Source organism: Phyllostomus discolor, chromosome 5 (genome assembly GCF_004126475.2).
Source record: "Phyllostomus discolor isolate MPI-MPIP mPhyDis1 chromosome 5, mPhyDis1.pri.v3, whole genome shotgun sequence".
Lineage (NCBI taxonomy): Eukaryota > Metazoa > Chordata > Mammalia > Chiroptera > Phyllostomidae > Phyllostomus > Phyllostomus discolor.
The window spans coordinates 165,087,236-165,107,788 of record NC_040907.2 but is presented as its reverse complement, the minus strand read 5'-3'; the positions used below and the strand labels follow the sequence as shown (position 1 = coordinate 165,107,788).

At 50.6% G+C, this 20,553-nt stretch overlaps 1 protein-coding gene across 1 annotated transcript; it reads right to left on the bottom strand.

The window, feature by feature from the left end:
- Positions 1–212: 212 nt before the first annotated feature.
- On the bottom strand, positions 213–14,381 carry PNLIPRP1 (pancreatic lipase related protein 1). Its single transcript, XM_028512025.2, has 12 exons — positions 14,330–14,381; positions 13,612–13,766; positions 13,016–13,141; positions 11,265–11,399; positions 9,847–9,955; positions 8,277–8,396; positions 8,058–8,177; positions 6,457–6,575; positions 5,417–5,546; positions 3,248–3,356; positions 2,251–2,418; positions 213–333 (listed from the first exon to the last, which is right to left on the bottom strand). Exons 1-12 carry the CDS (start codon positions 14,379–14,381, stop codon positions 270–272), a joined length of 1,407 nt encoding a protein of 468 aa, XP_028367826.1. The 3' UTR covers positions 213–269.
- Positions 14,382–20,553: the final 6,172 nt, after the last annotated feature.

Sequence of the window (20,553 nt, the reverse complement as noted above, 5' to 3'; positions counted from 1 at the left end):
GCCCCTAGTTCTGTGATTCTCGGCCACCCTTCAGGTGAGGAGGAAATGGTGGCCGTTTGGACCAAGGAAGGCGGGGAAAGGGTGTGTGATCGGAAGTCCGTGGCCAGAGCCCCAAATCTATGCACATGCTCAGGACGCTTGCACATTTTAAAATGTTCAATTCCCGGACACCCCTGCAGGGGGCAGCTGGCATCAGAGACAGACTGAGTAGGTAGATGCATCGGCGGATTTTATTGATGTTAACACAGCGACCAAATTGTGCCTGCAGCTTAGCAGGGCATGAGAGTGAGCAGGACGTTTTCTTTCACGGTATCTTGGCTGCAGAAGCTGTACCTGTGGGGGAAAATGAATCATTTTTAAATGTTAGACATCCTTCCTTGGTGATTGGTGTTGGTACGCAAAGGAATTGGCTGATGTGCCATTCATTCACAGGCCGTGGGGTTACAGCTTCAGCTGATGACTGGAAAACTGACTGCCTCTGGGGGTGCCAGTGTGACAGGCAGCTGGGCCCCAGGACAGGCCAGCTGCTGCTCAGAAGTGGCCCTGGTCTCTGGGCCCTCTGTCCGGCCAGACTGGGGGGCCCTTGAGGCAGCGATGGGAACGCTCACACTTTCCTTCTCCCCAAGCACGTGCCGGCCCTTCGCAAACACTGGCGTACAGAAGGGCTGACTCTGGGCTCGGCTGCCCTGGGGGCCTCGCTGCACAGTGTCATAGCTACGATATACTGAGCTCTTCCTAGCTGCACACACTTACAGTAAGTGGTATCATTACGAGTCCCACAGGAGAGGGAGCTGAGGCCCAGAGGACTCTCAGTTAGCAAGCAGAAGAACCCAGAAGCAAATATCTGATGCCACAGTCCGCATGTTCTATGACCTTGCCTTCCAGGAGTGCCCTTGCCCCTGGATCCCCCCTCCCAGCCTTCCAGCAGTGACACGGGGCGGGCTACTTGAGTCTCCGGGCATTGGTCTCCATGTACAGAAGTGGGCATCGCTCCCAGAGATCCTGTGTCAGTAACATGACGTCTCATGACCATAAATGTAAAACAACTTCCAAGGAATGAAAATGACACAGTCCTAAGTGGTTGTTATCACGGCTCTTCCAAGAACCACGGCATCGCTCAGGCCTCACTCACCGTCTTTCAGCACTGAGGCCTTTGTCCGGGTTCCTTACTCCTCTCTGGCCTTCCACACTTTGTCCTTTGCATTTCGTTTGTCTTTCTGGAAGCTGCAACTGTCACCTCCAAGCCTTTCCCTGGCTCCCTGCACCTTGGGTCCTGTGGCAGCAGGCTGGCCTCCCCCACCCTTCACACACTGAGCCCCTCATCGCTGCTGGTGCCCTTCCTGGTGGAAATCCCTCAGCCCGAGAGATGCCCCGTGCCCTGTCCCCCTTGGCAACTGCCAGCCCTGGGCCCTCTGCTTTCTCCTCAGCCACTCTTTGCAACCCTCACGGTGAGTTTTTCCATCTGGCATTTCCCTTCCACGTGAACCACGAATCTAGTTTTTACATGGTGAATTCCTTGTGAGCAAACACCGTCTTTGTATCCCCAACTCTTGCCAGTTAGGCATACGATAGGTGCTTAATAAAGTCAGAGAGGAAGGATGGGAGGTGGATAAAGATGGGGAGAGCCACATTTCTCTTAATACCACGTCATAGGAGGGAATTCTAGCCAGCACGTTTCTTCGTAGGATGTGAAACCCCAAAGAAGTGGCCAAAATAATCTGAGGGGGTCTGAGAAGAGGGCGGAACATAACTGGATTTTCTTTAGCCTCCTAAGGGTGATGATGGTGATTTTTAAAAGTGTTGCTTACTGGCTGTTTTCGTGACAGCAACGTTATTTGAGTAACTGGACGAATTCAGCTGTGTTACTCCCCAAACTATCGCCGTGAGGCAGGGAGGGCAGAGGGGCTGGCGCAGCAGGTGCTCGCGCTGCAGGCAGCCGAGCTGCAGGCGGCCCCTTGCAGCTACAGCTGGGCACCGATGCGGCCATGGGGAGCCCCGTGCAGGCTGGGGCTGAGGAGGGGATGGTGACCTCTGCACTCCCACAGGCGGTGCTGAGAACACTCGATATCGTGCACCCAGCGGAGCTGCTCTGTGCTCCCTTTCAGCTACTCGCTGGCTGGGGAAAGGCCCCAGAGGGGTGGATTCTCTTGGCCTTTTGGTAGACCCGGCACCCGGCCCTGTGGGATGAGTTTCCCTTACAAACAGGAATCACCGCAAACGCCCTCGGGCACGGGCCCGCCCGATACGTACATTGTCTTCTCATCCCCCTTCTGCACCGTGATCTTGGAGGCACCCACTTTGGGGAACGTGGGGTTTATCACGTGGTTATTCCAGAGGAGCTTGACTTTCTCGATTGTTCCCACATCCAGCTTTGCATCAAACTCGTTGGAATGGGTGGAGCCTGGCGTGATAAGCCCCCTTGAAACAGAAATAGGAACATTTTCAGTCGTGGAAACAACTTCCAAGGGCTGTATAAGGCCACGCCACTCTTTGCTACTCTGAATTAGTGAGATTACTTTTCCAAAGTAATCCCCAAATAAAGGGTGGAGAAACGGAAAAGCCAGAAATCAAACTTTAATAAACATTCTTTAAATATTGGTTACTCACAGGTTAATTTCTCTTTAAAACTTTCTTATAGAAAATTATATAGTTCCTTCGTATTATTTTCTCTGAAAGAATTATTTGTATAATAACACATTATTCACGTGGTTTAACATGACAAGCACATGTTACTATGCAAATTATAAAATGATATCTAGGTAATAATTAGATTTATTTTTTTAAACGTTTTATCTAATTTTTTTTTGCTTCACCACAATTCTTTTTTTTAAAGGTTTTATTTATTTATTTATTTTTAGAGAGGGAAGTAGGGGGAGAGAGAGAGAGAGAGAGAGAGAGACATCAATGTGCGGTTGCTGGGGTTTATGGCCTGCAACCCAGGAATGTACCCTGGCTGGGAATTGAACCTGGGACACTTTAGTTCCCAGCCCACGCTCAATCCACTGAGCTACACCAGCCAGGGCTTATTTTTTAAAAAATATGATCTATTAAGTGAGAAAGAATGAAATGCGTGGATTTATCGTAGAGAAAAGAAAAGTGGTTAGCAGAAGTCTGATGTTAATTTCAGCACACGAAGGGAAGAATTTAAAATCCACCCACAGATAAAGAAATAATGAGCCTTTAAATGCAAGGATGGAAGGCCGTGTATATCATCAAATGAGAGGTGGCGCTAAAATAGGACATTTACCTGAAGATGTCAAACTGGTGAGTGTTTCCCTTACTTCCATACAGAGACACTTTGACCTGACCGGTGACCATTTTCCCAGACATCGTGACGGACACGCCGTATCTCCAGCCTGCACAGGAGAGGGAAAAGAGCTTGGTTCTTCACTCATGCACAAACACTTGACCACATCTGAGGTTCCGGTCTCTGTCCCTTACAGGGAGGCTCCCGAGTGTAGGACAGTCTGCAGGTCAGCCCACAGCCCCGACCAGACCCCAGGGGCACCGCGCACGGGGCAGCGTCTTCCTCCCGACCTGTGCTGCCCAGCAAAGGGGCCACTCGCCGTGTGTGGCTGCTCGTGTTTACATCCAAATTAGGTGAATCGAATTAAAAATTTAGTCCAGCAGTTTCACTAGCCACATTTCGAGGGCTCACAGGCCACACGGGGTTCATGACGACTGTATTGGACAGCACAGACGTTTCTAGCATTGCAGAGAGTTCTTCGGGAGAGTTCTGCTCCGGAGTGATTGTACCATGGCTCAAGGTGGAAAGAGAAAGAACGGGGCCTCCCCTCACTTGGGACTCTAGCTCAGGAGTGTGGCCCTGTGACCCCCTGAGGGCAGGTTCTGTGTCTAATCTCTGCACCCCCAGGCCCTGGGCAGGGTCCGGCACAGAGTGGGGCTCAGTGGCCCCCCAGATTTATACCCGGAGTGCTGTCTCAGTGCCCACACACACATACACATAAAATCTATGTACATATTATCACACACTAACATGCACATGCATGTATACGCATATGAACACACATCACACATGCTTTGTATAAACACACATGTATAAAAATACACACGTCCTTTGCTTAATTCCCACTCGTCCTTCACATCCTCAGAGAAGTTGTCCCTCTGCCTCCCTCTGGTGGGTCCAGGCCCTCTGTCCCACAGGCCACAGCAGCCACCCGCCAGGCCTGACACACGGACAGCTGCCGGCTCAGTTTCCGTCTCCTCTGCTGTGTTGCACAGTCTGTGTGCAACATGCCTTGCTCCCCGAACCCCCGGTGTCCAGCATCGCCTGTGGCCCAAAATAAATGTGGCTGGGGAATGAGTATGTAGTTTCCGAATGTTTAATTTGTCGTTAGAATGTAGGCAAGTACTTCACGTATCACCACATCCATGGAAGGATTGATTAACCAATGTCTTTAAAAAAATGTATATAGTGATGAAAATGCTCCATATCTTAATTGTGGAGGTGGTCACGGGATTATTCATCTGTCAAAACTCATGGAACTGTCCACTAAAAGGGGTGAATTTTGCTGTACAAAAATTATACCTCAATAAACCTGGCTTGACTACATAAGACATTTGTATATTCATATATTTATACTATACAGTCTCTTTCTTACAGTGAAACATCTCAGGGAACCATCAAGGGCAGGGTGGCACCAGGTGACCCATACATGCCCTGTTTTTACCCTATGACCCTGTCTATCCAGCAGATTCTTGAGAGAAATCACGTCTTCTTGATTCCTGCCCACCCTCCACCAGAGGGGCAGCCCCCGAGCACCAGGAGCATGTGGATTGGGGGTGCTGAGGGGGCCGGGAGATTGGAGTTGAGCTTCCTAAGGGGCCCAGCTCAGCAAACAACTGGTACCAGATAAATGTTTGTTGAATGAACAGAAGAACAGGTGCATGTGATACAATCTTCAGGGTAAAGGGGGTCAAACGCATGGTGATGGAAGATTGGACTCTAGGTGGTATGAACACAATGCAGCGTACAGATCACGTGTCATAAAATCACACAGTCGTGCACTTAAAACCTCTATAATCTTACTAACCAATGCCACCCCAATAAATTTAATTTTTAAAAAATGAAAAGAAAATAGAAAGGGGACCATGAACTATGGAGCAGTAAAACTTCAGGGTAGCTGGCCACAGAGACAGCCAAACTGCCGTTATCCCATTAGTTATACCATTTGCTTCTACTCATTTCGTGCCACAGAAATACAAGGGAAGAAATGCAGGCTCTTTCTAAACCCGCTGTTGAGCCTCAAATGGGACAGTTTGGGGGTGTGTGTGTGTCCTTTTTCTAAGATGATAACAACGTGTCCACAAATGTTTCAGGTCAGAGACAAGCCCTTCATTTCCAACAGAAAAGAAACTTTCTTTGCCCGGAAGGGCAAGTCCAAGTGCAACTTACGGGCAAAGTCGCTGGAGTCGCCCGTGTTCAGGAAGAACTTCTGCTGCGTCTCACTCGTCCTGCCGGCAAACCTGTCAGCATAGTGGCCCATCTGCGGGCACCCCTCGTCCGGACAGGGGAAGCACTTGTTCTGATGAGAAGAGATAGAACAGGCTGCAAGGAGCGAATCTGCCTTTTTAAGATCCACACAACGGGGGAGCCATTCTCCTACAGTCTGGGCTTCTGCGTTGGGGAGCAGATGGCATCTAAAGTACCTTCCTGAGCCTGATGCGCATCACATCGGAATTGCTTGGGGAGCTTTAGAAAACCCGGATGCCCATATTGAGAAAACACTGGGCCCCGGATTGGACCAATTACACCTTGTATCAAGTGATGTGTTGGTGAATGGTTAACAACCAACTCTGGGACAAAAAACGTCCCTGATTGTAGCGTTTGCCAGTTTCCACGGTGTTAACACTCTGACTGTGGCCATTTTTCAGACATGCTGTCGCTGAACGTGGAGCTGGGAAGAGATCGCTCCCACTGGCTCTCACAGCCAGAACGGGCAGGCTCCAGACTGCCATTCCCTCCACCTCTCCCCGCTTGTTGCCGGCTGCACAGGCAAGAAGTCCAGCCTGGCACATGAAGCCCAGCATCCGCCTTCCCTCCTCGCTGGTGTCCGAGTTTGTCTCTCACACATTCTCCTGTTCTTGCTCTGCCCTGGCCACACACGTGCACTCCTTCTCTTCCTTCGAAACCCAGTGATTTTACAAGCCAGACTCAAACGTTGCCTCCTGCAGGAAGCCTTTCTAGATTGTTGCATTGACTGCCCTTTTCTCTGCTTTTCCAGAGTCTTCCTCATACACATGACTCATCTAGAATTCTAGCTACTGCCTACCTAAAGTTTGGTTTCCCTCCACTGCACAGGACCATGAAAGTCTGAGGGGTAATCTAGAACAAGTAGGGGGTGGGCAGATAAAGGCGAGCAGGTACTGCAAATTCCAAACACAGCTGGACGGCAGTGCCACAGTGGGGCTTGCGGGGCGGGGACAATAACTTACAGACTCAAAGCTCTTGTAGGTGGTGCAGGGGAATGCGGTGAACCCGTCAGGATGGAGGATGCTGTCTGAGTAATACTTGTAGCTTCTCAGGTGATTGCAAGCCACAAAGTCCCTGGTTCCTGGGGAAACAAATGAAGAAGTTGACACAGGTGGTCAGGGAGCTGTGACAACTTCTTGCCTCTTCAAGTGGCATGGATGCAAAGTGGATGGGTGCTAACCACCTCAAAGTACATTTTCAGAGATTTAAGGTAAGTGCAAAATCCAGTCACATTCGTGCAGTTAACATGCAGTGCGGGTAATGTTCTGAGAACGTGACATCTGTTGTCCCTGTTGGCCGTCACGAAGTACTTACCACAATACATTCCACACCATCCCTGATAACAAAGATCTAGATTATAGACTCAGATGCCAGATTACAGCTGGTGAATGGCAAAGCTGGGCAGTAAAGCTGACCCATCTGGTTTGTGAATCCATGCCTCCCTCCACCATCCTGTGCTCCAGGCACCAACCTGGAGGTCCTTGCAGACACAACCAGATCTGACACTGACCTCCCAGATGTGATGAAACCGGGGTGACAGCACTTTCATGCAAATAAAAAGGAGGGTTGAGCAGTCTGGTAGCCCTATGTGAGTATCACGCTCATTGCATCTCACTCCTCATCACCTTCCTTGCCTTTCAGAGCTCCTGCCAAGTGACACGCTCAGGCCCTCCAGGCCTGGGCTGAGCGTGCTCGGCCATTCCTGATGGAGAGTTTAGGCCACCCTATCCATGCACAACCGCATAAGGCCATAAAAGACAATCCCACAAGTCTTGTCCTTAACATTTGCTTCAATCACATCCACACGTACCAAACCATTTTGATTGAATTCAATAAAAATCTTCACTCAGCAGATTTGGTCAGATCATTAAGGGTGTTGACCTGCGTGGTGGCAAATGAATAGTTTGAGTGGAGAAATTCACCTGTCCATTGTACTCGCAACATTCTTCAGCACAGAGTCAGGGCTGAGTCCGAAGGACGCCCTTTATCCCCGGTGCACTTGATCAAGGATAAAGACTAGCCACCTCGAAGAGCACAGCCTTCGCTCTAACCTCCCTTAAGTGTGATTGTTCTCATTCTGGCCCCAGCACTGAGGATTGGTGACTCTCTTGGTGCTGATGCTTTGCCGTGGAAATGCCGGGAATGTTCTTATTTTGGCTACTGAGATGAAGCCAGCTGCACGAGCTGAAGCGTAGCACTGACTCCCACCTGAGAAACTGGCAGACACGTCCTCTTAGATAAGTTAGGATGCTCGCTTTTATGGTTTTTCCGTACTTTGCTATGCGTATCTACCCATTTACTGTTGGAGTCATAGCTTTGAGCCACGGCTTGGTAATTCTTTGCCTCTTGCACACTCCACGACACTACCACAACGTTGTGAGGAAGTACACAATTGGGAGAGCTCAGATATGACAAATGATATATGGCTACAGCTTTCAGAAATAGGTCTGGGAGGGGGGATTGCATATTTTTAAAGAGCAGGTAGTTTTTATTCTTTAAGGTTTGTTTTGGGGAAGAGGCTGCTGACCCTGGGAAGCGACGCCCCACCCCACTCTGGCTTTACCTGACCAGATGCCGTCTAGGTCCACGATCTGCGACAAGGCATTCTTCTTGCAGCCCGGCATCTCTTCTCCTCCGTTGGGGAAGAAGTCAAGGTGACCCATCAGCTGGCTCGATCCAAAACCTGAGATGTTTGGAACAGCCGTGAGCGTGTGATCGTGCTCGGCACCCTGGGGCAAAACCCCGCCGCACGCGCTCAGGGCGGGGGCATCCCTGGCCTCACCCAGGGAGGGGATCAGAGGAGCCGCGTCTGTGTGAATCACGTCCACAAAGGTGGCGTCGGAGGGGTCCAGCCGAACCTCTTCAGAAGTGCCCTGGAAACTCGCTTCCACGGGATCCAGCCCTAGAAGAGACAGGCGGTGCTGCGAACAGTAGGCCTGGCTGAGGGCACCCTCGGGACCAAGGCGCACAGCTGCTCGGGCTGCGCTCTCCCTGAAGGGCTGCCACGACCTGGGGTGCCAGTGCCAGGGCCCTGCGCAGTACTGCGTAGGGGAACGCAGAGTCTCAGTGTTGCTTGTTACGGGAGGGCTCGAGTGGCACGGCAGGGAAGGGCAGGGGCACAAAGACATTTAGATTGTTTTTGGAGCAAGGATTTTTTAGACATCAGATGCTCCCACTTACTTATGTATCTTTCTTCTTCAACATTCTTTTCCCTTCCCAAATTTGAAGAAGAAAGGGACAAAGCAGTTTGTTATCATAGGTAAGAACAAGATTCTGGGGCTGGGGTGCCTGCCTCCAAGCCCCTACTCAGCTACTTGCTGGGCGAGTTGCATGACCTTGGGTGAATCACTTGATCTTCACTGTGCCTCTGTTTTCCCGTCTATGAAATGGGGTTAATAATGGCATCTATTTTATATGGCTGTTATACGATTAAGTGAGTTAATATATGTAGCATTTAGCATAGTGCCTGGAACATCACCATGGTGGATAAGTAAAATGTTAATTATTATCATTTTCTCCTGACTACATTTCCTTCTTGGAGGGGCTCCTGGATTTGTCAATGGTGTTTGGAAGGTTTGGTCAGAGCAACCAAAAGGTCATGAACATAACTGTGCACTGAATGTAAAAGGGGGAGTTCTTGTACAGGTAAGGACTTATTTGAGTCGAATGTCAACAAAACTGGGCTGGAATCTCAGTTCCACCCCCAATCAGTGATGTGACCTTGGACAAGCTACTCAATTCCTTGAGCCTGTTTCTCTGGTTCTGAGGATTAAATGAGAAAATGTAAAAGCACTTTGTACAGTATTTGGGATAATGAGGCTCTTAAATTATGCTTACTATAGCAATTATATTAGCATTATATTATACAGGTGTATTTTGTGGCTATTGTTACAATGTGTGAAGGCCTTGCTTGGGCTAACAGGATGCTTCTGGCCGTGACCCTGGCTGGGTTTCTTCTACCAGCAGGGGCCACGGAAGCATACTTTGCATCTTCTATGCTGCCCTTGACTTCAAAGAGCAGGGGAAAGAGGAATGACAATGGGGATCCTTCTTAATTGTGTTTGCTCACTGTGCATTTTCCTGGGCGCCCAGTCCTGCCGAGCACCCACAATGCCAGCAACCCTGCATCTGGAGAGGAGAGGCGGGGACAGAGGGGGACGAAGCTGCCACCCCTCTGCCACACAGATGGGCTTCTTGGGGGCTTCCTGAACTGTGTTCTGCTGCCTCTTACCACCCCTGCCAAGGCCAAGGGGTCAGTCTCCTTCGGGCCAGGTCTGAGCCGGGCTGCAGTCTTGTAGCCTGTTGCGGGGTTGCTGGGGACAAAACCTGGGGCCCTGCCCCTCGGGCCTTACCTGTAATCCTGCCCAGGCCTGGGGTCCTGCTCCCTGCCTCTCCAGCCACGTGGGCTCCCAGGCTGTGGCCGATGAGGTGAACTTGGGAAAGGGAGTAGTTGTAATTTGTCTGGAGGGGGAAGACGGTAGTTTTAGGGCCTTTCTGTGCTGCAGTTTTTGTGACGTGCAATCCTGACACCGTGCCTCCACTGTGAGACTTCCCGTGGCTCCCGCTGCCCCTAGGGTCAAGCCCAAACTCACTACCAGGCCCTCAGAGCTTTCCTGCCTCAACACGTGTTTTTCTAGACTCTTCTCTAGCCAACCCTCTGTGGACCTTCCAGGCCCTTAAATATGTCAAATTCTTTGATCTCTGGGCCTGGTTTGGACCTCCCTTCCTGTGGTTGCTCATCTCACCGACTACTTGCCTAGCTCACATCAACGCAGCTCACACCAGCCCCACCCCCCATCCCATCTGGATCAGGCCCACCCACCCCTGTGCTTCCATAAAGCCCTGTGCTCTCCCCTTCAGAATCCTGACCACGCTCTATGGTCAAGTCGTCACTGTAAGCTCCTCCAAGTCCTGGGAATACATCCATCCCCTTTACCACCTAGCACAGCTTCTGACACTGCACCCCCCAAATACCGGGCGAACAAACAAATAACACAGAGTTAGGAGATATTCGCTCTTATTGGTCTCACGGCTGTTCACCCAGATCTGCTCGTCACCGGTCTGCAGTGCCTGCCGTGCGAACACCCTGGGTGCGGGTTCTGCAGGGCTGCAGGCACAGTTAGAGCCGACCGGTTCTTTATAGACCCTCGAAACGTAAGGCAGGGATGCCTGGGGCCTTTGCCTGGTAGAGGAGTCACCAGAGATTAGTGACTTCACTGAAAGAACGAAAGACTTAAAGAATTAGTGAAAAGGAAGACCAGGGCAGGAGGAAACAGCTGACTTGGTTGTTCCAGAAGAGATTCCCCAAGATCCACGGGACCCACGGCCGCAGCCCACAGAGCTGGCGCAGGCCCAGTGTGCGCCCGCCCTTTGCTCCACTGGCTCTCCCTGGAGATGCTGTGTTCCCCCCAAACAGAGTCTGCCTGGTATAGTGGGGACCCCCGGGACTAGATGCTTGGGGACCCAAAGACAACTCTTATAGTCACCTGCTCTATGATTTTGGGGGGGCAAGCCAGTTAAGCTTTCTGGGCTCCAGTTTTCTTCCCTATCAATTGAAGGCGATACTAAAAGTCCCCACCTTCTAAGTGTTAGCGCTCATTTTTTACTTCCACAGGTGTGAAATTCAGCGTTTTAGAAGTGAGACCCTAGGAGAAATATCAGTTCTTTCTAGCTCTTCTTTAAATATATAATCCAGAGGCATCTGACCCAACCGAGACCCGGGGGCCCCCGCCCACCCGTCAGCAGCCTGGCCACCCGGCGGTCCACTCACCGAGAGCATGTCGATCATCTGGGCCACCTGGGTGCCCACCACGCGCACGTTGCTGGCGGCCTGCGTGTAGGTGGTCTGGGAGCCCTTCTTCCAGTCCACGCAGATGCAGTTCACCTCCTCCACCTCGAACATGTTCTGGCGTTGGAAAGACATGGGGTGTTATCACGGGGCACACGAAACCACACCGAGCCAGGGCTCAGCAGTGGTCGCTGACGGTTACTCCTGGCCGCGCTCTTGTCCTGTCCTGTCCTCGCTGGGGCGCTGAGAGCCACTGGACTTTAGGGACTCCTGCTGTCAGTTAGGGGTCACCCCTCAGGGTGACTGCAGATTCCCTCTCTGGCTTGCACTCGAACAGCTGGCCACCATCTGGTTTTCTCTGGCCGAATTCGATAAGGTTGATTAGGTGGGGGATACAACCGCATCCTTAGAGGAGCCCCGTTTTGAAAAGGAAAAGCCTCGAGTGCAGTCTCTGAGCGCCAGTGTCTGAACGACTTCGTGGGGTTGACTGCCAGGGGTCCTTTCGGCCCCTGAGCAACCTGCGGCCAGTTACCCGGCTTGCTGTCAGCCCAGCCTGCTGGGCTGTGAGGAAGTTTGAAGGTAGAGGGAAGCATTCCTGTTTTCAGTGTCAGCAAAGCATCCAGTGTCGTGGAGAAAGCACGCACTGCGGGTATTTGAAGAATAGGACTGTGCTGCTTTAAGAGATTGAAGAATTCTGCAAGGGAAACTTCTCCCTGAGCATTAAAGGGACTGATATATCCTTAGAAGCCCCTCCATGTGGGTCTGCATGGCCAGCCTGAATTTGAAATGGTACTACAGATGGAAAATCTGCTCTGTGTTTTTCCACCTGTACATTGACATGTGTGACCACACGCACAAAGGTTCCAAGAGGCAGTGCCTCAGGACTGTTATATTTAAAGCAACCATGAGGACTCTTACAACCTGGAAAATGCGGGCACAAACAATGTCTTACAGTTGATACATTAAAGTGCTTATTACTAGTGAGACGGAGAGGTACCAAGAATTACACGCTGGTAAACCAAGACCCAGTGCAGAACGACTTTAATTATCTGGGTTTGTAACTTTTCCTGTTGCCGTTATGGGTCAGAGTTATTAATGTGTGTGCTGGGGTGAATTCTTAGTTGTCAAAACAAAAATAGAATAAGCCAGTGGGCACATGAAAAGAAAGAATAATGGTGTATTCCGTGTGTATTTGTGTACCTGTGCAGATCCCTGCACACGTGCCTTGTTGGCATGTACATGCATGTGCACGTGTATGGGTCCCTCTGTTGTCTGTTCTTCTGACCAACAGGTGCTGTGTTACCTACAGTTTTGTCACTTTCTGTGCTGCCTTGTAAGTCACCCGGTCACTCTCAGCTCTCCATGATCAGGTCAGTGGCCATAGCCACACACCTCTGACTCTTAGGGATGAGGGAAATATTGGAACAAAAAGAACCCAATTCCCCCCTTTCAGGAATCCCAAGCACCCTCACTGAAAATGGGAGCAGACAGTATTTAAGCTTGATTCAACCAGCATGAGGCGGTATTTTTTCACACAGCAAACGTTACCTTTTCAGGCTACAGACGCAGTCCAGGAACGTGAAAAGGAATTTTTACTTTCTTAAAAGAGAAGCATTTAATTGCATTTTGAGCTCATTTACTGTGATTGCTTAGAGGGAGGCAGGGACATTACAGGACACGGTGGCAGCAGCGACAGTCCCCCAGCAGGCCACGGGGACCAGAGCAGCCCCTACCTTGCACATGTCCAGCAGCCAGCTCTCATCGCCCTTGTCTATGAAGCCGTGGATGATGAAGCGCGTCTTCCTGTCTATTTGAAAATTTGACGCCTCCACCGTTGATGGATCAGAGAGAAGGAGGTTCTGTGACAAGGGCAGAGGGGTTACATATTTTCATAGTCCAGCCGCTCAGAGATGTCCCATTACCTCCCTCTTTCATTTTTCTAGTTGTTCCAATGCAACGAAAGCTACCTCTTCCAAGAAGCTTGCCCTGACCTCCCTTTTCCTCCCTTTTTTCATGTCAGGGGTCACTGTTTCCACTGAGTCAGGGCCATGGCTCAAGGTCTTAGCTTTCCTAGGGTTCTTTGGAAGGCCCCTCGCCCCAAACCAGAATCCCATAAACAGCTAGAGGTCCTGGCAAATATGAGCCATTCATTCACTGAAGCCACCTTTTTTACTGAAGGCCTCCTCTGTCCAGGCTTTGGGGTGCAGCTGGAGGAGGGGGTGCACTGAGTATGAAGGGGGAGGTGGTACAGAGAAAAGAATCTCCTGGCCTGCACGCAGGCACAGCCCCTCCCCCAGTGCCTGGGATGCTAAAATGGCATAGGGCGCACCTGAAAGGTGTTTGGGTTCTCGTTGGTGTAGAGCAGGAAGCGGGTGCCAATCTTCTCGGGGCTCCAGGGCAGGACTTTCAGGGGCCTGATTACAGTGCCCCCCCAGGGCTCAGCGTCCGAAAAGCAGCCGAGCTGACTGTAGCAAATTTCTTTTCCTGCAGAGAAAGGATGACTTGCTCAAGGATTAACACTCAGATGTGGGAAGTCACCGCTGCTCAGGCCTGGTCACTGCCCAGCCTGGGGACAGTCTGCAGACCTTGGTGAAGACACCCGCCTCTGCCCCACCCATGCTTTCTTGTCCCCAGTGCCCACCTGCGGGTCTGCAACCAGTCCCATGAGTCCTGTAGATATACTACCTTCTAAGCTTCAAAGGCCTGCGTCCCGTGGCAGCTCTTTAGGTATATGGTTTTGGACCAACGTCAAAATGGGCATTGACAAGTCATTATGTTAACTCAGGCAGGTGTTTAATGCTTCACCTGGCAAAGTCTGGCCCAGGGTACCCTGGGCATGAAGGCAGGATGCTGGGGAGAGGCTGGGAAGCAGGGACCCCTCAAACTGTCCCCGCTCCCAGGCAGAGTGTCAGCCCCACCCGCCTCTTTCCGGTTGGGAACCAGTTGTCCCCAGGGTGCTGGCAGCGCTGTCACGTCTAAGGCTTTCTGTGGCAGCACTGAGAGCCTGGGTTCCCGTTCTCCCAAGGGGCAGGCGTGCTCTCTCTCACCTTGGACAGCTCCCAGCAGGAAGAGCGCGATGGTCCAGATGCTGCTCACCATCTACAACAGATTCAGGCATTGTCAGTCTCACCAGGCATTCCCAGAGCAGTGAGCAGCCTCCGGGGAGTTCAAGGCTCTGTGCCTGGCCTCTCCTCCCCAGCTGGCGGGAGACCGGCACTGGCGACCTACCTTGTTGGTTGCTCAGGGCTCACTCTCCCCCTTTGCACCCAGGGCCCAGGCTGCGTTTTATACCCCAGCTTTATCATCTGCTTCAAGGAAACAGCAGGTGAAGATAAAACACGCGGCGTGCACCGAATGTTTTAATCTGCACAAATACACAAAACATGATTAATAATTCATCTTTCCACGAGCCTGGGAAGATGAAAGGATATTGATTCAAAGGGGGTAAAAAAGCCCCAAACTTGTCCCTTCGTACCTGTGCACGTAGCTGGGAGCCAAGCGGGCCCCACTTTCTGATGTTCTATTTCGTCACCAAGTGCCAGGCAGGTCGCAGCAGCAAACCGTGACAGTAGAAGGTAGTGTTTCCCACTCAGAATTGATGGAGCTGCCCCCATGCAGAGGAAAGTAAAGGGAAGTGTCTGATTAAGGCAAACCGCCACTCTCAGTGTCTGGCTGAGGCCCCGGCGCTGGCAGTCTAGTGCTATCCAAGGATGTGAACTTGGAAACAGATTCCACAGCCCGCTCAGTAGCCTCTGACCACAATCCCCTGTTAACCGCCTGGCCCAGGTATCCACTGCTTTGTAATGAACCAACTCAAAGCTTAATGGTTTAAAATGACAGCCAGTATTCTAGTCCCCCACGATAATTTTGAATAGCTGGGTTCAGGAGCCTCTAAAAGCCTGTGCCGCCAGACAATGCCACATCTGGCGAGTTTCCCCAGGTCACCTGAAGGTTGCACACCTGTCCCATGAGACTCGGCCCCTATGAGGCCATCATGAATTACCCACAGACATGCATCTGTGAGCAGCCCGTCCAGTTCACACGGCAGACAGATAAGCCCTCAGTGGCTTACACTGTGGGTGCCCTACACCACCCCCAAGTTAAATAGGCCTCACTGTCAAAATTTGCAGTTTTCACCCTGGCTGGCATAGCTCAGTGGATTGAGTGCGGGCTGCAAACCAAAGTGTCACAGGTTCGAATCCCAGTCAGGGCACATGCCTGGGTTGCAGGCCACGGCCCCCAGCAACCGCACATTGATGTTTCTCTCTCTCTCTCCCTCTCTCTCTCTCTCTCTCTCTCTCTTCCCTCCCTAAAAATAAATAAGTAAAATCTTTTAAAAATTTTGCAGTTTTCCAGAGCAGTCAAAACACTGGGGAATGGTTGGGAGGGCTCCCCTGTTAAGAAAACAGAAAGGACTTCCCCCAGAATAACAAAGAATCATCACCAACATTTAATAAGATGTAGATTGTGTGGTCAAGCATGTTGCATTTATTACCTAATTTATGTCCCACAACAACCCCATGAAGGAGGTGCCATTATTTTCTTCCCTTTGCATATGTGGAAGTTGAGGTGCAGAGAGACAAATATATTATTTCCAAAGCCACAAAGGTAATGAGTGATAAGGCGGCATTTGAATCAAGTCTGCAGAGGGAGAGCAGGAGCTGTCGCATACTCAGTTATTCTGGGCAAGTTACCAATAAGATTTGTTGAGTGTGAACCACACAGACGAAGCATATTACTTACATAGAATAAGTTGAAAAAGAAAATAAAGTTCCTTCTGAACTGCCAGACTTGAGCCATCTGACTGGCCTAAGCGATAAACTAGCCGAGCGGGGAAGGCTGCCCAGGTGGTGCACGTGGGAAGGTGCCAGAGTATGGCCCAGAGACCGCTGACATCAAAGGCCTCAGCTTGTCCTCTGGCATCGCAGTGCTGACCAGGGGGGAGCCTTGTGACAGTCTGGCGGTAAGGAACTGGGGAAATGTGTCTCTGGGAGGTGGCAGGTGGCCCTGACAGCCCTGTGGGCCTCTTTCCTCCCTGCTTTCCAGTTTGTCCTCCACACACGGCCACAGTGGCCTCCGTCCAACACACCCAGTGCTTTCCCACGCGGGGCCTCTGTGCTGCACTCTTCCCACGGCCTGAAGCTCTCTCCCCTGGGCCTGCATTGGGCCGGCTCCTTCTTGTCATTCAACAACTAGCTTTAATGTCACGGCTTCAGTGAGGCCACCTCTGACCGCCCTGAGATGTCTCTGCTGCCAGCTGGTCTGCTTAACTCCAGGCCCTCAGCACCCAGCGCCTGGTTTGTTTTTTTTCAGCTCTCTTGCGGCAAGTGATAATTACCCATCTTATGTGCCTGTTTGTTTGTCATAATGCTTCTCCCACCTAGAATGCAATTCCATGAGGACAGAGGCTGCCTCTGCTTTGGCCACTGTGGCCTCTCAGCTGCTGGAACTGTGCCGGCACAAACGTGGTTATGAGTTAATGAAGGAATGAACGCACCATGGATGGAGTTCATGGGCATTTGACCCTCCTTCTCAGTGAATGTCAGGGTGGAGAAAGGCGGGAGGGCACAGTGTCAGTTTAGGAGAAACAATGATGTGTGGCCTATCACAGTTTGCCCATGAGTGAGACCCCCATGCCTTTTTCCTTCTCAGCTCACTCCCCTGCCAAGTTCATCTGTGGGCTCTGTGCCCGCCCGGAGGGAAATTCCCTACCTGGGGCATCAGAGGTAGAAACCACCTAAAGGTGACCAGAGCTGGTGTGTCCCTACTGATGAACATTTGGTGTTCCAACATTTTACTGTTAAAAACAATGCCTCAGTGAGTATTCTTATACATGGTTCTCTTCCCACAGGCATGGCATGTCTGTGGGATAAACCCCTACAGCTGAGTTGCACAGACAAAAGCTCTGTGCCTTTGACATGTGTCTGTGTCTGAGGCAATTTCTCTCGTCCTCATTCCCTGACACGACAGGGAAGTAGAGAGCATTAGCTGTTTCAACAGGTGAGTTTCTGGAGAAATGTTATGGTTCTATTGGTTGTAAGCAGCTGAAATCAATTCTGGCTAGTTAGCTCAATTTTTGAAAAGCAGAGATTTATTGAAAGCATATTGGGGCATCTCGTGGCATCCATGAAATTGTTGAACCACGAGACCTGGGGAAGCCCAAGAAATGGGACCACCCCGGAGACCTCAGTCGTCCTCAGATGCCTTCTGATTTGGACCTGATTCTGCTGCGGGGACCCCGTCTGTGTGCATCTCATCTCAGAATCCTTCATTACCAGGTGATTGGCCTGATTAGATCAGGCACTGTCCCTTTAATTAGAAGCAGTGGGGAGTGGCTCCTTTTGGGCAGGCTAGGCTGACCCACCCCTCTGCCTCCAAAGCCTAAGTTGTGGGCTGGGTGGCCACTGCAGGAAGTGTGTGGCTCCGCAGTAAGAAAACAGCAATTCTAAGCCGGCTGGTTCTGCTAAATTCATACTGAAGTGTACAGTTGGCGGCTCAGTGCTGGTGAGGAGAGAATTTCTTTAAAAGTATCATGTTTATCACACTTTGAAATAAGAGGTGATTTACATGACTTATCAAGAATGAATGATACTGAGAATATCATGCTAAGTGAAATAAGCCAGATGGACAAGGTCAAGAACCATATGATTTACTTATATGTGGGATATCAAACTGCTGCAAGCAATAAATGAACAAAAAGTCATAGACGCAGACAACAGAATGGCAGCTACCAGAGGGCAAGGGGGGTGGGGCAGAAGAGGGTACGGAAGGTCAAACACATGGTGACAGAAGGAGACCTGACTTTGGGTGGTGAACACACAATGCAACATGCAGATGATGAGTTATAGAATCGTATACTTGTAATCTATGTAATTGTATTAACCAATGGCACCCCAATAAATTTAAAAAATTTTTTCTATTAATAAAAGAGTGGATAATGACCGTAGAGACTGGATTTCCTGATCAGCAAATCTGATCAGGACTGTTGTTTTATTTTGTTTTTTAAAGATTTTATTTATTTGTTTTTAGAGAGAGGGGAAGGGAAGGAGAAAGAGGGAGAGAAACATTAATGTGTGGTTGCCTCTTACTTGCCCCCTACTGGGGACCTGACCCACAACCCAAGCATGTGCCCTGACTGGGAATCAAACAGGCAACCCTTTGGTTTGCAGGCCCATGCTCAATCCACTGAGCCACACCAGCCGGGGCTGTCGTGTTGTTTTAAGGTAAGAAAAAGCAACCCCCTATTCATTGGCATTAGTTGTTTGACAAGAAACACTCTGTCATGGAGAAAGTCAGAAGTGAGTGAACGAAGAAGGTGCCCTCACTTCTGATGGGAGCAGTGAGGAAAAGGCAGCATCAGAGGGCCAGAGACTGGAGCCTGACATACCCATCCCTGGGAAAGCCCTTCTGACACCTCAGCTGTTTCTTGCTCAGCCCCAGGCTTCCCCGGGAGGGAGAAGCAGGTTAGAGACGGTGATAGAGGGACTGTGAAAGTGGTCACGGTTCTTCACGCTGCAACCAAATATCTGCACCCTTTGCAATGTGATCTTGAGGCTCCTTTCATCAACGATTGAAGTCTATTTCCCCATCCTCTGGGGTAGATGTGTGACTTGATTTGGTCATTAACTTGTATTGGGAGTAACCACTTGGCCCAGCTCAAAGCCAGTTGACCCCCAAGTATGTGAGAGACCCCGCCAAGATTAACAGCACTGCCGAGTCAACGCGCCCTGACCACAGACACATGAGTGAACCCGGCCAAGACCAGGAGCACCTGACTCACGCAGAGATTACTAACATATGCTTTCTGTTCAATGCCACTGAGTTTGCTGATGGTTCGTCATGCCGCAGCAGCGAACGAATACAGAACAGCTCAGCCAGCCCTGGGATTCGGAAAGAGCAGCTGACACGGCACTCACTGCCGCCGTTCTTGGGCACACTGAATCCGTTAGGGGTGTTCTCTTTCCTAACACCCACATTTTGTGGACATGCACTATACTACACTGGCTCCTGTTAAATGCCCTGGGGGATATGACTAGACTAAGCCCCGAACAAGACTGGGGTCTGAACTGTGTCTCCTTTAGAGCCTCCTGGACCAATGAATCCATTTCACTCCAGATGGAAAGATCTCTAGGTGAGGTGTTCAAAGAATAACAATTAAAACATGCTGAACGAACTTACATCTTGCTCAGCTTCAGGAACTTAAGGCAGGATTCGTTTTCACACAAACCCGTGGGTCTCTTTTGAAACTACAATTTCACTTTCACCAGACAGCTCTCCTGTCCTCAAAATGTACAACTCCTTGAAGGTCACAAAGATAAAGATGAGGCCTCTAGCTATCATCCGCCCTATCTACACCTCCAGATGGAGCCGAATCACTGCTTTCCTCCAGCCCATCAGCTCTGTCTGTGTTTTCGCCTTCAATGTCAAGTTCAGAATGTTCAGACAGCTTGTCATTTTAAAAATATATATTTATTTATTTATTTTTAGAGAGAGGGGCAGGGAAGGAGAAAAAGAGGAAGAGAAACATCAATACATGGTTGCCTCTCACATGCCCCCCACCAGAGACGTGGCCCACAACCCAGGCATGTGCCCTGACTGGGAATCAAACTGGTAACCCTTTGCTTTGCAGGCTCACACTCAATCCACTGGGCTACACCAGCCGGGGCAGATAGAGAAACATCTTATAAATTCTGGGGGGAGAGTTGGGCTGGTTCAAGCTGGGTTCTCAGAGTCCCTTAATTCCCAAGAAGTGTTTGTTCTGAGAAAGCTGTTTTTTCTGAATCTCCCCCACAGCCTAGGCACTCGTCTGCATCCCACTGAACCAGGCACATGCAACGCGCAAACTCCTTAAGGAATTTCCATGTGGGGCATACAGGCCAGTAAGCAAGAAATGATGCTATGGAGAGGGAAGTGCTGAGATGGAGGAAGCCCTGGGACAGTGGGACTGTAGTGGGGCGGCCTCTACCCCGGTCTTAAGGGGTGTGGGTAACGGAGGTGAAGAACGTCTCCCTGGAAGGAGCGGTGTCTACACAGACAGGAAGTTCATCAGTAGGAGTTGAACAGGCAGGAAGACAGGGGAAGAAGCATCCTTGGGAGAAGAAGAGTTTGCACCAAGCTCCAGCGGCATCTGAGGTCAAGGCCTTTTAGGAGATAGTGCCAGCATGCAGAGTTGCAGAAGGAATGTGGTGAGAGGTGTGGGTGGGGTCCCAGGAGAAAACTGACCCAGGAGGGCCCTTGCAAGGCTCCTTAAGGAATGTGGGTTCCGTCATGG

Excerpts from the sequence above, each read along its gene's own strand:
- PNLIPRP1 (XM_028512025.2), bottom strand. The coding sequence starts at position 14,381 with ATGGTGAGCAGCATCTGGACCATCGCGCTCTTCCTGCTGGGAGCTGTC. Across the intron at positions 6,576-8,057 it reads CCTAGACGGCATCTGGTCAG|GAACCAGGGACTTTGTGGCT; the intron begins GTAAAGCCAGAG and ends TTGTTTCCCCAG. Across the intron at positions 5,547-6,456 it reads CCTACAAGAGCTTTGAGTCT|AACAAGTGCTTCCCCTGTCC; the intron begins GTAAGTTATTGT and ends TCTTCTCATCAG.